Raw genomic sequence first — 18,243 nt, 5'->3', positions numbered from 1 at the left:
ATGAAAATAAAAATATATATTTTCATTAAAATATTGATTCAATATTTCATTTACTATACTCCTATTACAGGTTAAATGTTTATATACAGCAAACCATGCACCATATACCTATATACCTAATTATTTTTCTCTTTCTGCTCTCTCTTACCTATAGCATTACATATGTAATGATTGTGCAGATTGACTCCCATATAAATTTGTATAGGCGAACGCGTGAATAGAAGTATAACTTCTACCGGCAGTCCCACTGGATTGCCACACCCGTTTTTTTTTAATAAAAACGAATGATTATACACTTCTATTAGCCATGATTATTCTTTTTTTTTTTATACAGCAACATTACCTTTATTTGAGCTCTGAATACTGAACATTCCCAGCTAAAATAGTAAATTTTATTCAAATACCGCAAAAAATAGTTTCCAAACAGTAATTCAAAAAGTAGGGTAAAGTATCTTATTATAATAAAGTCATTATAAGTTTCTGTTTGATGTCTGATTTTATTACTTACAGTTACTAACATTCCTATGGGTGCAAACGTATGGAGAAACAAGCTTTTCATCACAGTTCCTAGAAGACGACTAGGAGTGCCATCTACATTGAACTATGTGCCATTGGATAGTCCAAATAGGCACAACGTTCCGCTAATTCCCTACCCAGATTGGGACACAAATATATATCCCGATCCTAAAAACAGCGGTAATAATTTTGTGTCAGTCTACAGAGTAGCAGTGGATCCCTGTGATAGGTTATGGTTTGTGGATACTGGACTGGTAGAAGTTCTTGGTAAGTCTACACACTAACATAAATATGGAGACCTGTAAAGGCTAAATATTTAACGGTTTTTTTTTCATTTAATCCATTTGTTTACGCGATTTCTATGCAGTACTCTTAGGCTATTTACAAAAAGTTTATTATATTTTTTATTTTTTAGGAAATGTCAGTCGCGTGCGGCCTACGACTTTGGTGATAATGGATTTAACTACTGATAAAATCATTCGGTCGTTCCGCATTCCTGATGACCAAATACGGCCAACTAGTGGATTAGCTAGTCTAACTATAGATGTAACTAAAGACACTTGTGATGATGCCTATGCGTATATACCTGATTTAGGTATGTATACACCTTATTTAAAGCAAAACAAAGCTGTAAGATAATTTTATATATGTATTGGTATATATTTTTCTTTTTTTCTACGTCTAGTGACTATTTTCACTCCTTTTAATTTTGCACGTATTGATATAGGGTGTTTATCCTGCACGTATTTCTTATATTATTGTCTGATCAGTCCATCAGTGTCTTTTCTATTAATCTTCTTAGAATTCTCATTTCTGTTGTTTCTAAGATTCTACTTGTTAAGCTAGTTTTTGATCTTGTTTCAGATGTGTATTTCTAACTTGCTTTTACCATTGGTAGATATTTTACGTCAAGATATTTTAATCGTTCCACTATGTTCTCTACTAGTTCTACTAGTAACTTTACTCTACTAGTAACTCCTACTACTATGTTCGTGGATTGTGGATGATTTTCTTTATAGCTTCTCTGTTTAATTATATACAGATTTAAAAAACAAATCAGAATACACAGAATCACTTCATTTCGAGCGGTTTTCTGGTCAAATTCTTTTCATAATAATGCTAGTATATCATGCCACTATCAAATGATGATTACATCATGTCCTATAAATTACTTAAAATAGACCAATTGGTTTAATTCTTTAGATCTTTTTTTTCATCAACTTTTATACATAAACTCGTTGATGTAGGCCACCAGCTGTTACAATCTTTTTCTTCTTCTTCTTGTAGTTCCTTCTCCTATCGGAGGTTGGCTATCATCACAGCTATCCGTACCTTATTGGTGGTTGCTCTAAAAAGATCTATTGAGCTGCAACTATACCATTCTCTTAGGTTTCTCAGCCAGGAAATTCTTCGTCTTCCTATGGATCTTTTACCCTTGATTTTACCTTGCATTATGAGCCTTAATATCTCATATTTCGCACCTCTAGTGATGTGGCCTAAATGTTCCAGCTTTCTTGTTTTGATGTGCTTTATGACCTCGCAATCCTTTTGTAGCCTTCTTAACACTTCTGCATTAGTAACTCGTTGGGTCCATGGTAGTTTAAGTAATCTTTTTCTGACTTGTGGTAATCTCTTTCACTGTTTGCCCGCCACTACTCGTATGTCGTCTAATCATCTTTTTTGCAATTTTCATGTGCTTCTTTTGGTCTACCTTGGTCTTCACTTCAGGACTTCCCGTGTCTACCTCTTATCATTGTATCTGGATTTGATCATCACCATTTTATTTTTATCGCCCAAACCTATAATGTAGTATTTCTAATATTTTCCTTCTGAGAAAATATTCCAATTTTCCTTCTTAGAGAATTTCGATTCATTATTCTTTGTGCTATTCTATAGGTCCTCGATTCGTGAGATTTAGCTTCAAGAAAACAAAAAATCATGCTAGATTTTGAGATGCTATATATTGAATTTAGACCAGAAATTTGTCAAAGTACGAACATTTCTTCTTTGTGTACCGTGCTTGTATTCAAGCGATGGCTATCGTCATATTGACAAGCTGATGAAATGATTCTCGGTCGGCAGCTAGATGAAACAGTTCCTCGACCGTTCGACCTGTCCATTATCTAATGTTACGCAGCCAGGACAGTTGTTTTCTTCCGACCCAACGTTTTCCTTCCATTGTGCCCTGAATGATTAACCGGAGTAAGCGATATTTAGGTCCTCTCATTATATGACCGAAGTATTGGACCTTTCTCATTTTGATGATGTTGATCAATGCTCGCTCTTTGTGCACGTTCTCTAGCACGCGTTCGTTAGATATGTGTGCTGTCCACGGGATTCTGAGCATGCGACGGTAACACCACAACTCAAACGCTTCTAATTTGTTAAGATTTTTTATTTTTGTTGTCCAGGTTTCACATCCATTTAACAAAGTGGACCAGACGTAGCACTTCAATACTCTTAGACGTGTGGTCAACGACAGACTTCTACTGCATAATACAGATCGCCAGATAATAAAGTTTTTCCGTGCGTGTTTTATTCTGGTCGAAATTTCCTCGTCACTTTCAACCCTGCAGTCAACCCAGCTACCCAGATATCTAAAGTGTTCCACCCTTTCCAGGATTTTGTTATCTAATCTTAGTACTGAGTCTTCGATATTAATTTTTCCGACCACCATCAATTTTCTTTTTTTGCGTTGATTGTTAAGCCCTTTTCAGTACATTCGTTGTTTACAGCATTCAACAGGGTTTGAAGATCTTCTAGACTATCTGCCATTATTGCGGTGTCATCGGCGTTTCTGATGTTGTTAATAATTTCACCACCGATCTTAACACCTTTGCGGCGATTATTTAACGCTATTTCAAAAACTGGTTCAGTGTAGGCATTAAACAACATCGGTGACACCACGCTTAATAGAAACTTTAGCTGAAACCTCTTGGTTCACCTTAACATAAGCGGTCTGATTGTAGTAAAGATTTTTAAGCAATCTAATGTCATACGTGTCCAGACCAACTGAGTCTAAGCATTGAAATAATAATGTATGTGGTACTCTATCAAAGGCTTTTTCGAAATCTATAAAACATACGTAAATTATTTTCCTAAACTCAATGCTCTTTTGTAAGAGTATTCGTATGCAAAAAAAGAGCTTTTCGAATACCCATACCGTTTCGGAAACCAAACTGCTCATCACCAGTTATCCCCTCACAAAGTTTATATATGCGACAATGCAATATTTTCATAAAAATTTTGAGCGTGTGACTCATTAAACTGATAAGTCGATAGTCGCTACACTGTCTAGCATTCTTTTTCTTGGGAATAGTTATAAATATCGATTCTAACTAGTTGTCTGGTAATTTGCCGCTGCTGTATATCTTATTAAAGAAGGATGTGATAATCGCAACACTCTCATTTTCTAATAGTTTTAACAATTCTGCAGGTATTTCGTCAGGACCAGAAGCCTTCCTTCGTTTCGCTTGATCGATAGCCTTCTGAACTTCTGAGATTAGAATCGGTGGGCCTGTATCTCGGTTAGATGTTATTTCTTGGTAGATTCTTTGGTCATCGTTAAATAATTCTATTATGTAATTTTCCCATTCGGTACAGCGCTCTTTTTTATTACTTAAAATTCTACCACCAGAGTCTTGTAATATATTTTGCCCATAAGTTCTGCTTTTGCCTGTTAATTCTTTTAGTTTTTTATGCAAATGGAAGCTGTCGTGTTGCTAAAGTTTCTCAATTTCTAAACAGGATTCTTGTAGCCATCGGTCTTTTGCTACTGTAATTCTTTTTCGGATTTCTTTATGTATTTCATTGTATTTTTCTCTGTTTATGGATTTATACTGCCTCCGAACGTCCATTAGATCTAAGATGTCTTGTGTCATCCAGTCATTTTTAACTGTTGGTCGTCTTAGAAGATTTTCTCGAGATGCAGTGGTTATTGTCGTTTTCATTTATTCCCAGCAATCATCTATATTGGTATGCACGAACATTGGGTATGCACGAAATACAAAATCCAACAAATATTTATAAAAGATATCCCAATAAAGTGCAGAAAGCAATAATCTCCTTAAATGTTTAGCGAATCAAAAGAACTTATGAAAAAATACGAAGCTTAGCTTTTTAGCTAAAAAATCAGTAGACTGGGCAGTAATCTTGCTCCAATAGCTGAGCCAATCTATAGAGGAAAACTGGATGTAAACTCTGGAAATATTGGCTTGGCATAGTAACATAAAAGCATAGAAATTTGCTAAAAAAATTAGATATGACTTGGTAAGGTAAATAATTTACCTTGCAAGGTTAGAGCAAAGCAAGTATTAATACAACTGATAAATGAAAAAATTCAGAACCAATATAGGGACCCAAAAACAAGAAGGAATCCACCAAGTAACAATATTCACTAATAAATATCATCACAATGGTATAAAACGGGTTACAAGTAAAGAAAATATATGAACTAATGAAATAAAGCACCGGGTACAACGGGAAAAGAAAAGAATCTTGCATGTATACAATACTATAAAACTTACAAAGTACCGAAATTCTGAAAAAATCTAAAATAATAAAATCTAGCCATGTATAACAATTAAATTATCCAGAGATTTTTTGTAACTATAAATCAGTTTCTGTGCTGACTGCGTCATCTGCATAACATTTTATTTTAATTTCCCTGATGATGAACTTACAACCCGTACTCAAAAAATGTGAATATCAAGACAAAGCTTTGGCTGGAGTTTTTTCCTCATCAAAAATGATCAAACACTCACAAATCAAAAACGATTCTTCCCAAATGAATAGGATTGCGTCAAAATTCTTATCGATCCAAATATTTGTTTTTGGTGTGAATTACATTTATATATTTACAAAATATAATAATATACTTAAAATGTTTACGTAAGCATTTTTAAGATAATTTAACACCTAATTACGCGAAATTTAACTTCGATATAAAAAATCCCGGTACAGTGAGGAAACTATTTCATGTGACAACCATATAATTACCACAACGAAGTAAACAAACATTTTTCGCCGAGGTGAAGGTTACGGACTATACATTGTTTTTAAAATCTTGGATTTAAAAAATTTAAAGCTTAAAGCAGATGCAGCCAACCTTGGTGAGTAGATGGCAAACTGGTTTTTTATCTTACGCAAATTGGTAGCATACCAATGTTTGACTAATTGTTCTTTCTTTAACCAGATGTTTACAAGGTGGTCAAATTTGTTGTTTAAAAAAACAATCAAGCAGATGGTTTGCAATGTACAATGTGTTTTATTAATAATTGGAAATATTTTAACTGTAGATTCTTCGGCTCAAAATATTGAGATTTAACCCAAATCACTTAGATAAAATGTGACTCTTTACTGAGTGTTCTATTTAAAAAATTAAAAACTATTTTTACACGTACTTTAAAACTATTAGACATATCGTTGTCATACTTACACACAACTAGTGTTAGGGCAGGTGTGGTAGAAACTAATAAATTTTATGTGAAATTAGGATTACAACAAGGCTCAGTGCTTAGTCCTTATTTATTTTCATTAATTTTGGATCAGATAACAGCGAAACTACAGGGTAACATTCCCTGATATATAATGTATGCTGATTATCCATTGTTAGTAGCAAATAGTGAAAGCGACTTTAAAAAAAACTGGAGACAAGCTCTTGAGGAAAAACATTTAAAATTTAGTAGGACAATAAAAGAGTATTTACAATGTTCATTTAAATATGGAGTTACTACAAGTAAAAAGATATCTTTGGATGGATAAAATGGTTATAAAAAGTAATAGTTTTAATTACCTAGGATCGGTATTATAGAGTCATGGGGGAAATTTTATAAAACAACCATAAAACCAGCTATGATGTACGAAACTCAATGTTTGACAGTTAAAAAGAAACATGAATAACAAATGCGCGTTGCAGAAAAGAGAATACTTATATGAATAAGAGATCGTAGGTTTAGATGGTTTGGTCATGTTCAGTATCGAGAGGTTCAAAACCCAATACGAAGGATTACTGATTTACAAGTTCCTGAAAGGAGTAAAAGAGGATGACCAAAGAAGATCTGGGAAGAGACGTTTAATCAGGCATGTCAGTAAAGAGGATTGATATTGGTATAAACCAAGATATAATAAGACATAAATATAGCAGAAACAAAAGAAATCATACAAAAGCTTACGAAAGGTAAGGCGGCTGGATTTGATAAAATCACAGCAGAAATGCTTAAAAAGGGCTTAACAAGGGCATTGAACTGCTAAAAAAAGTATGTAATAGGGCATGGAGTGAGAGCCAAATACCAAAAGATTGGGAAGTGGGAGTTATTCTACCCATTTTCAAAAAGAGAGACAGACGCGAATGTAGTAACTACAGAGGAATCACACTACTGAGCATCCCATCCAAAGTATATGAGAGAATACTAGAAAAACGTTGATTTTACAATGAAACATTACAGAGTAGATTTAGAAATGGCCGAAGTACCCAAGATCACATTTTTACTATCAAGAAACTAACACAAAATGCACGGAACTCAAGCACTGAGTTATACCAAGCCTTTATAGACTTAAAAAAGGCATTTGGAAGTACTCGAAGGAAGGTGATTGATAGATGTTTAAAAAAGAAAGGTGTGAAAATCAAACTCAGGCAAGCCATTATGAGTATATATAGACATACAAGGAACAGAATTAGAACGGATAATATGGAATCCGAGTTCATAGTAAATGAAGATCTACGTCCTAGGCTCCATACTGTTTAACATTGTCTTGGATGACATAATTAAAGAAACTAGAGCAGAAACATTGAAATTATATGCAGGATATGGAAATCTAGAAGCAGTGTAGATCTCAGAGTGTGCATACGCAGACGATCTAGTGATATTTGCGATAAATGAAGAAGCACTCAATCGAAATTTACAAGTACGGAACGCTGCACTAATTAAACGAAATTTGAGGATCAATAGAGCAGAAACATTGAAATTATATGCCGGACATGGAAATCTAGAAGCAGTGTGGATCTCAGAGTGTGCATACGCAGACGATCTAGTCTAAGTACGGAACGCTGCACTAATTAAACGAAATTTGAGGATCAACAGAGCAGAAACATTGAAATTATATGCCGGACATGGAAATCTAGAAGCAGTGTGGATCTCAGAGTGTGCATACGCAGATGATCTAGTGATATTTGCGATAAATGAAGAAGCACTCAATCGAAATTTACAAGTATGGAACCCTGCACTAATTAAACGAAATTTGAGGATCGATGATGAGAAGACGAAAGAAATGGTATGTGGAAAAAATAGAAAACAAACGAAGATAACACGTAACGGAAATACACTTGAACAAGTCGATACTTACAAATACTTCGGAGTACAAATAGAGAACAGAGGAACTGAAGAAACTGAACTAAGTTCCAGAATAGAAAGTGCTGCTCGGATGTACCACGCAATTGGAAGTACGTTTTTGTCGAAAAAAGAAGTATCCCAAAAAGACAAAGTGACCATATACAAGACGGTGTTTGTGCCGATTTTAACTGTTGGTAGTGAAAGTTGGACGCTTACTAATAAATTAAAATCGAAAATACAGAGCATAGAAATAAAGTTTTTTAGAAGAATAATAGGTACAATCAGGTAAGACAGGATTAGAAATGAGGCAGTCAGAGAACATCTTAAGGTCCAATCAAGTATTAAGAAAATTGAAGAGGCCCAACTGAGATGGTATGGACACATGGTTACAATGAATCAAGAAAGACCAGTTAAAAAAGTATGGGAAGTCAGAAGACAAACCAAGAGACCAATGGGAAGGCCAATAAAGATATGGGATGATAATGTAACCTCAATCCTAGAGACAAGAGGAATCAGCAAAGAACAAGCAGGAAACCAAGCAAAGAATAAGAAGCATTGGAAAAAAACTGTACATGCAACTAACTAAAGACATTACACCCGACACCTTAGGGTAAATGGGTTTAGGATTATATATAATAAACCAAGATAGAAACTTATCAAAAAATTTAATTAGGGAAGCTGATCCCTCATAGTAGTAAAGGCAAAAAAACTCATGACTCTGATGATGATTTAGTAACTGGAAAAATTAAATAGGATTAAATTAATAAAAGTGAGCTGATCGATGCATAGATTTCATCAGCCTGGTATTTGGCATATCTAAACAAATCGTGGAAATACGACATTGACGTCCACAACATATTCATTGATTTAAAATAGGCCTACGACTCAATTAATAAACAAAAATTATATCAAATATTGTATAGCTTTAACATCTTCCAAAAATACAGTACAAAAGTACAAAATAAGCTCACTGAAAACTTTTTAAATAGTCGAAGGATTAAAACAAGGAGACGGGTTGGAACCGACACTATTCAATGTGACTCTTCAATATGTGATAAGACAGCTAAATATAGGAAGAGGTAATCTCCTAACACATAAATCAGTACAGATTGCCGCCTATGCCGATGACGTCAGCATCATATCTCCCAGAACAGAAGAGGTGGCAGGAATATATTCACAATTAAGAACAGGGGCAGAAAAGACCGGACGAGAAATAAATATTCAAAAGATAAAAAAACTAACACAGGCAAGAGCTAGGGAAAACAGACGCACAGTTAAATTGGAGGACGATATTGAAACTGTAGAAAGTTTCTCATAATATATGGGAGTTACATTAAACACAGATGGAACAGAAGAACTAGAAATTTAAAAAAGAATAGTAAAGGGAAACAAAGCTTACTTTTCACTCAATAGGAGCAACAGTCAAGAGCTAGGGGAAACAGACGCACAGTTGAATTCGAGGACGATATTGAAACTGTAGAAAGTTTCTCATAATATATGGGAATATGGGAGTTACATGAAACAAGGATGGAACAGAAGAACTAGAAATTAAAAGAAGAATAGTAAAGGAAAACAACGCTAACTTTTCACTCGCACATCTGTTCTGCTCCAAAAAGACATACTGGGGATCGAAAATCAAGGTCTACAAGACTATCATCAGATCAATAGTATGTTATGGATACGAGACATGAGTGCTGACAGAAGATACAAAACGAAAGCTGGAAGTCTTTGAAAAAAAAGTCCTAAGAAAGATATTTGGACCTATTAACGAAAACGGAGTATGGATATCGAAGTACAACCATGAACTTTACCAACTGTTCAAAGAGGCACCGATCTCAGAATTTGTTAAACTTCAGAGACTTTAATGGGCTGGTCATGTATTGAGAATGGAGACTGAAAAATTACCAAAAAGAGTCCTAGATAGTAAAATGCAGTGCGTGCAAGACCGAAAGAAAGGTCACGGAAAATGTGGAATAATGAAGTGGCAACAAACGGGCAAAATTTGCTAGACGTGAGAACCTAGAGAAGATCGGCGCGGAACCAGCAAGGTTGAAGGCATAGTTTGGAGGACACCAGGGCTCGATTTGGGCTGTAGCGCCATTGGAAAGAGAGAAAATATTGGAAAGATTGAGATGTATTAACTATGTCTGGATTTTCGTTATTTAATGCTTTTCCAGTTTTTTTTCAATTTCCTTGTTATTATTTTTAAGCGATCTCTCTTCCAGAAGGGGTTATACACCAATCAGATTAGATAAAAGAGAATCTACATTGCTTGTAAAATATTTAGCTCTCTCTAAGGGATATCTGTTGCCAAATGCATTTTCGACGAAGGCAACTAAAATTAAATATCGAATATAAAACACACAGAATAAATTTCTTTATTTTATAATAAAATCAGTATCCATTCTGTGTAGATCAGTCTGTAAACCTGTGAATTTCCTTATATATTAAAGTATTAAGTAAATATTTTAACTTAATTTTAGGTGGATATGGACTTATCGTCTACAGCCTGAGGGAAGACAGATCTTGGAGAATAACCCACAACTATTTCTACTTGGAACCTCTCGCTGGAGAGTTCGATATTTCCGGTCACCGTTTTCAATGGAACGACGGTATATTCAGTGTTGAACTAACTAAACTTAAACCAGATGGAAATAGGGACTTGTATTTCCATTCCATGGCAGGAACGCACATGTATCGAGTACCGACTGATATTGTAAAGAACCATTCTTTAGCTACGAGGTCGTATCATGGGGATGATTTTATGGTAAATTTAAAAATTCTTTTTTGGTGATTATTAAAATTTTCTGAACAGCTTAAAAGACTGCTATAGGTCGGTCTTTCATTAGATTAGTTTAAAAATGAGGAAGAAACCTCACATTTGTCTATAAGTGGGTCTGACTACCATTAACGTTTTTGCCGTTCTCTTGGTTATTTGTTATATTTGCTGATTTTAAATAAGTCTTGAGTCTAATATTGACCCAAGATACTTTACCTCACTCACCATGTTTAGATGTGTACTATTTAGACTCTAAAGATCCAATCCCTCTAAATTCCTCATTATGATAAATTTCATGGTTTTGGACCTCTGGGTGCTTATGTTAATTTCGCAATTTTAAATTTATTCTGTGACTACAATCAAAGCCTGTTGTATTCTGTCTCTGACTGTGCGATTAAATTTGCCGTGGGCTAAGATGACCAGGTGATCCGCAAATCTTAATAATAATTTGATTCTCTTGACTGTTGAGGATATCGGCGTGGTTTGTTGTTATTTTAGCAGTTATATCCACAGTTTTATTATCAAACAGATACTTACTAGACTATGCAGAGTCTGTTTAATTATTTTCAAGTACTTAATAAGCAGGAGGGAAAAAAAGGAAAAGACAGTTAAGATTTGATTTCACGTACAGGGCGCCTGCGCATCCGCTTATACGTATTTCGGCCTAATGGGCCTCTACAGAACGGCTTTCGCAGTCGCTCTGAACGTAAAAATAAATTTTTTCTGTCTTAGGAAGCAACTCTGACATGACTTCGTATAGACGCAAATAGCGACATCTGATAATAAAATCGGTAAACTAATTTTCGAAACCACTTAATTAGTGTATCGATATTTTTTCATCTAAAATCAAAGCAGAGTATTTCAATCACAGTTAAAAAAACCACTATTTAGATTTGTAGATCACATTCAATTATTTTTTAGTAAGACAAGTGATCAAAATGGGTCGTAAAAACAAGAGGGAAACAATAAAAGACAAGAAAGGAGTACTGCTAATAGATTTACTTAAGAAATTAAAAATATACGAAAAGTATATTAGAGAAATTTTCCAAGATGAAAGAGATAAAATCCAGGAGATACAAGAATTAAATCCTTTAGAGACACATAAGATCACGATAGATGAAATTAAATACCTTTTATTTTCTTCTTCCTCTTCATAAGCAATTCTGCTTGTTTATTGGTGGATTATTGCCTCTATGGAAGGTTGTTACTCCATCTTTTGCGCGGTCATCCGATAATTCTTCTGCCGATTGGTGACTTATCTCTTGCTATTTTGACGACACGGGTCTCCCCATTCTACTTATGTGCATATTTCATTATTTTTTTTTCCATTTGGTGTTTACTGTGAGACACCATGGTAGAAATGGGAGTACCTGGAAAGCTCGTACGATTAGCACAGATGATCACAGAGAACGCTTCCGCACGGATCAGAATTGGCAGCACCACGTCGGGGGAATTCCTCATTGACACCGGGCTTAGACAAGGAGATCCTCTCGCCCCCTTGCTATTTAATTTTGCACTGGAACATGCGGTAAGGAAATCTCAACCACAACTGACAAACGGATTTGCCACCCAAGATTCAAAAATGCTATTGGCGTTTGCGGATGACGTTGATACAATTGCACAATATACCAGAGATGCAAAAGAAGTTTTCACCCTATTCGAAAATGGAGCCAAGAAAGTTAGTCTAAAGGTCAACGAAGACCAAGTATATGGTGGTTACGAAGAACTCAAGACCAAGTGTTAGACAAAACGCACAATAATGTACGGAAGCGAGACATGGACTCTGAACCAGCGGGAAACGACAAAAATACTGGTACTGGAAAGAAAGATACTGCGGACTATCTATGGGCCTTGCAGAGAAGAGACAACAGAAGAATGGATAAGAAGACACAATGATGAACTCCAGACAGTATATGGAGATGAAAACATAGTACGCTACATTAAAGCAAACCGAACAAGATGGGAGGGCCACGTACTAAGATCGAGTGACTAAAAACTACTAAACGCCTAAATGCGATCTACGCAAAATGGGAATACAACAATGGGAAATAGCTGCTCGGGACCGACAACAATGGAGGCAAATAGTAAACGCGGCCAGCAAACGAGTTACCAGCTGAAGTCCGTTTGAAAAGGTTTACTCTCCGGACACTGGAACTCACTTAAAGCATGGGTGTATGTTACCTGAAGTAAAATTTTAAATAAAATATTAAACATTATGTACAATCTTTGGTAACTATATATATTTTAAAGGGTTTTTACCCTAATATTTTGGTGGCTCAGGCATGATAACCCGTATTTTTAACCTGATGATGGAACTGTTGTTCCGAAAACGTTCGTGTTTTTGATGTAGCCCTTTTAAGGGTTTTTATAAAATATACCTATTTACAAAGGTTCAACTTCTTTTTTTTTTTTTTTTCTTTTTTTTTATTTTTTGCTCGTTTATACACTGTACGTTACATTTTCTTTTAATGTCTTTACTTCTCTTTCGATCTCTCAGCTTATTTCGTGTAATTCTTCTCAGTACTCTCATCTCTGTCGTTTACAGTAGCCTTTGTGTCGTAGCTGTGTCGGGTCTTGTTTCTGCGGAATATGTCATTATTGGTCTTACACTGGTTTTATAAATTCTTGACATCATCTCAGTGTTAATTTGTCTGTTTCGCCATATAGTGTTTGATTCTTACTTCTTTGTCCAGGTCTCCATAGCTAGACAGTGTAATTCCAAGGTATTTTATTTTCATTACTTGTTCAATACTGATGCCATCAATTTTTAGTATATATCTAGTTGGTTCTTTGCTGATTACTATTGTTTTAGTTTTCTGGAATGAGATTGTCATATTAAATTCTTTTGCTCCTATGTTAAATCTGTGGACCAGTCTTTGCACACTATATTCATCTTGTGCAATCAATATTGAGTCGTCTGCGTAACCGAGTATTTTTACTTCTTTGTTCCCCATTCTGTATGCTCGCCTTTTGTTAACACTTTTGATGGTTTTATCCATGATTAAACTGAAAAGCATAGGCTTTTCTTATATATTCTTCTTCACATAGCTTTTCTCATTCTGCTGCCTATTTTTATAAGTTTTGTAAGTTGTCCATCTATTCTGACTTTCATTTTGTCATTTTGGTAGATACTTTTAATAGTTTTTATAAGATTTAGAGAAACTTCTCTATTATACAGGAGATAAATTACATCTTTGAGTCTTACTCTGTCAAATGCTTTCTATAAGTAAATCAGACACAGAAATGCTGGTCTATCATACTCTAGTGATATCTCAGTAATTTGCTATATGACGAATATGGTATCTGTACACGATCTTCCACTACGAAAACTTTGTTGTTCATCTGCTAAACTTATACTCTAGTTCATTAGTTCTTGTAAAATTTTAGTTGTAAGTTTTAGGGTAGTATTTAACCTGTTGTAGTTTTCTGGCTGTTTTTTGTCTCCTTTTTTGAATAGTAGAACTAGTTCGCTGATTCTTCATTTTTCCGGTATTTTATTATATTTTATAATTTGTGTAGTTTAATTAATGTTGTTGTTTTGGTTGACATGTATTTCAGGTAAGCTTTTTTCTTTTCTTTACATTTTTCCTTTACTTCTGTACAAAACCATGGAGTTCTTCTCCTTGGGAATGATTTATTTTCATTTATGTTTCTTTCACCTAGAACTTCCTTGGCCAAGGCTAAGATATTAGACTCGAGTTTTGCCCAGGTTTCTTCGACCCCATAACTTTCTGGGATATGTGTTTCTGCTTCTTTCGGTTATTCTTTTTTGAAATAGGTATCTTGTGAAGTCATCCTATAAGCTTTCGACTTTTATCTTTGTGGTGTTTTCTGGTGTTATCACATGTATGTGTTTTCATTTGAATTTTGCAAAATACCAATTTATGATAACTTCCTGTTTCTGCTGATGTTAATGCTCTTACTTTTTGTAAGACTATTGTACTACTATTGATCTTTGTAAGAAAAAATAGGTTATTTATACATATTTCGTTTATGCTACAGAGATCCGTCAGCAGATCTCCCTTTTCATTGCCCATATTTTTATTATATCGCTGTTTTATTTCTAGAACTACATCAATGCCAACACATGCGTTAAAATTACTTATAATGATTATATATTCATCATTTGGGGTCTCGTTTATAATAGTCTGAACGTGTTCGTAGAAGTTTTCTCTTGTCGTGGTATCTCTGTGGATCTCTGGTATCACATTCAGAGGTTTGACATCCAATTTAACTTTCATACTTACTCTTCTATATATATATATATATATATATATATATATATATATATATATATATATATATATATATATATATATATATATATATATATATATATACATCGGTTTAGAACGTCTTTCGACGTTGTCCGATACCTAAACACCATCTCTTCCTATCTTCGCAGTCGTTTGTTGTTAAATTTCTTTCGCTCATGGACTTGTTTACGCCGTGTTGCCATTCTAATCTGGGTCTTCCTCTTTTTTTTTATGTCGACCTATCGGTTGCCATTCTATTACTTTTTTGGGGAGTCTTAATGCTGGCATCCGTTGAACATGCCCATACCACCTTAATTGTTTCTTCTTTATATCTTGAGTTATATTTCCTTCTATTCCCATACGTTGTTTTATTACATTATTTCTGATTCGGTCTCGTCTGGAAATACCTAAAAATCTTCTCATTGCATCCATCTCTACTGCTTCTATTCGCTTTTTGTTCTTTTCACTAATTCTCCATGTTTCAGCGCCATAAAGAAGAGTAGTTTTAATCATGGTCTCATATATATTAAATTTCCTTCCTTTCGTTATCTCTTTACTCCACAGTATACCATTGAGACATCCTAAGACTTTCTTTGCTTGAGTGATTCGTTTTTCTATTTCCCGTGTATCAGTTCCTGTACTGTCAAAGGCAACACCCAAGTAGTCATAGCTCTGACAGCAGGAAATATGTTTTCGTCCGTTTTCGAGGTCTATGTTATCTGACTCGTTTCCAATACAAAGATATTTGGTTTTTGTTGTATTGACATTCATTCCCCAGTAGTTATATTCTTCTATCAGTTTTCTTAGTATGTACTGCATGTCTTCCCTGTCGGTCGCTAGCACTACCTGGTCATCAGCAAACTGGAGTGTATATACACATTCATTGCTAAGCTCTATACCCATCCTATGTACCTTTCTTTTCCATCTTTCCAATGCCGCTGCAACATATATCTTGAATAAGGTTGGTGAGATACAGCATCCCTGTCGCAAGCCTTTTGTAACCAGGAATTCTTCCGTTAGATATTTTCCTGTTTTTATCTGTGCCTTAGAGTCTCTATATAGTTCTTGTACAGCATTTATCAATATGTGGTTGATGTTAGATCTACTTACTCTTCTTTCAGAGATTTATTTACATTATTGTACTTGGTGTTAAAAATTTCTGTGTACTAACATTGCTACTCCCCCTTTGGCTCTGGTTTTTTTCACAACACCACTGTAAATTATTAAATAGTCGTCCATTTGACCCTTTTCTGTTTTCTTCGACTCTTGTAGCGTACATATGTCTATATTTTTTTCTACAAGTTCTTTTGTAATTTCCTGCTCTCTTCAGTTTAAGTACTATTCCAAGTAACGATGCGAAGTATGTTTCCCTTTTTCCATAAATTTGTTCGCGCGTTATCGCGCATAATCCTGTTTCTATGAGCTGTATGGTTTTTAACTTTATCAGTAGTAATAGAACAAGTACAAAGATATCAGTTCTTATGAACTTTTATCAATGAAACTAATGATCAAAATGTAAATATAAACAGGCGAATAGAGATTGCCAGGTCAGAATTTATACGAATGAAGTCACTCCTAACGTGCAGAAATCTTAATTTGGTAATCAGATTATGTAGCATTCGATGTTATATATTTTCAGTATTATTATATGCAGCGTAGGCTTGAACGTTAAAAAAATTCAATTTAAAAATAATCGAGGCTTTCGAACTCTGGTATATCGTCGAATATGAAAAATATCATGGACTGATAGAAATAAAGAAGTACTGAAGAGAGTTTGTAAATAAACAGAATTAATTACTACCATACGAACCAGAAAACTGGAATACCTAGGCTACATGATGAGGGGACCAAAATATCATTTTGGGACTTATAATACATGGAAAGATTCAAGGAAGAAGATCTGTTGGTCAAAGTTACATTTCTTGATTAAAAAATCTACGTGATTGAAATCAATGTAGATCAATTGGTTTATTTAGAGCAGCAAGTTTAAAAATAAAAATAGCCATTATGATTGCCAACCTCAATAGGTAGAGGGCACTATAAGAAGAACAAGAAATAATTTTTTATCAGTTTAAAAAATCTTTATTTATATATACTCAGAAAGTTGTTTATCTATTTAATTATTTACATAAACTAAAAGTTTTTTTTTTCAGAATCTTGGAGATCGAGGAGCCGGATCTCAGACTTCTTCTGCAGATATCCACAAACCCTCAAGTATTATGTTCCTAGGTCTAGTCAATCAAAATGCCTTAGGTTGTTGGAACATCAACAAACCATTAAGTACGATTTCTCTAGTACAAAAAGATGACGCTAAGATGATTTATCCTTGTGATGTAAAAGTCAGCAACAACAAAGTCTACGTCTTGACTAACACCATGCCAGAATTTTTGTACGGAGCTCTGAACTATGACCAAATTAACTTTAGGGTCTGGTCTAACACTATAAGCAATGCAGTAGCAGGAACTCAATGTGCGAGTGGAGACAGCGCACCCATGACTTATGCCGGTCCTGCCAACTATGCCCAAGGATCATATGCAGGAACGAAGTCAAGAGGACCATCCAGAGGATATTAGTGGATTTATTGATATTTAAGAATATGTGACTGTACTTTTATAAAAATTTGTAATTTTTAGATGAAAAAGAAAAAAAAATAAAATAAATTTAAGAACATAATGTTTTGTAGCAAAACCTGAATCCCCAAATTTAGCTTCTGAAACACTTCTAGAAATTTCTAATCAGAAAGTTCAAATGCATTAAAACATATGAAAAATTAAAAAGCTTCTGAAGACGACGGAATAACAAAAGAGATGGTTTCAGCCGAAAGTCAAACTTCTTTGGAGGCAGTTAAAATCTTATTGAACAATTGCCTCTTTGAGGGTGCTATTTAAACCTCTTAGCAAAATGCGTAGGAACTTTTACTATACAAGGAAGAAGACAAACACAAACTCGAAAATTACAGACCAATAAGCCTGTAACCACATCCGTAGAAAATGCTAAAAAAAATAATTACCAACAGTTACAACTGTTACAGCTGTTAACAAGTGGGATCTCGCAAAGGTTATAGTACCTATAGACAATACGGACACCTATTGAAAAGTGTAACGAATACGAATACCTAATTATTTGGCATTTGTAAATTACAATAACGCATTAGATTTCAAAGAACTCTGGGCCGTATTAGAAGAAATGAATAACACAAGGAGTAATTCCAGATCGAGAATACTCCTAAAATATATATCTTCTTCTTCAGGTTCCTTCTCCTATCGGAGGTTGGAAATCATCATCGCTATCTTAATTTGGCCGCGCTTCTGAATAATTCTAATGAGCTGCAACCGAATCACTCTCTCAAATTTCTTAGCCA

The 18,243-nt window shown here is 34.6% G+C and overlaps 1 protein-coding gene across 1 annotated transcript in view; it reads left to right on the top strand.

The window, feature by feature from the left end:
* Window positions 1–17,555, top strand: part of LOC140446017 (L-dopachrome tautomerase yellow-f2-like) — a 30,984-nt gene extending 13,429 nt beyond the window's left edge. The window contains exons 2-5 of the mRNA XM_072538510.1: window positions 511–783; window positions 932–1,111; window positions 10,331–10,614; window positions 17,036–17,555. Of these exons, the coding sequence (XP_072394611.1) occupies window positions 511–783; window positions 932–1,111; window positions 10,331–10,614; window positions 17,036–17,455 (1,157 nt within the window). The 3' untranslated portion in view covers window positions 17,456–17,555. The remainder of the gene's footprint in view (window positions 1–510; window positions 784–931; window positions 1,112–10,330; window positions 10,615–17,035) is intronic.
* Window positions 17,556–18,243: the final 688 nt, after the last annotated feature.

This window comes from Diabrotica undecimpunctata, chromosome 7, assembly GCF_040954645.1.
Source record: "Diabrotica undecimpunctata isolate CICGRU chromosome 7, icDiaUnde3, whole genome shotgun sequence".
Classification (NCBI taxonomy): Eukaryota; Metazoa; Arthropoda; class Insecta; order Coleoptera; family Chrysomelidae; genus Diabrotica; species Diabrotica undecimpunctata.
This window is presented reverse-complemented; position numbering and strand designations above follow the sequence as displayed.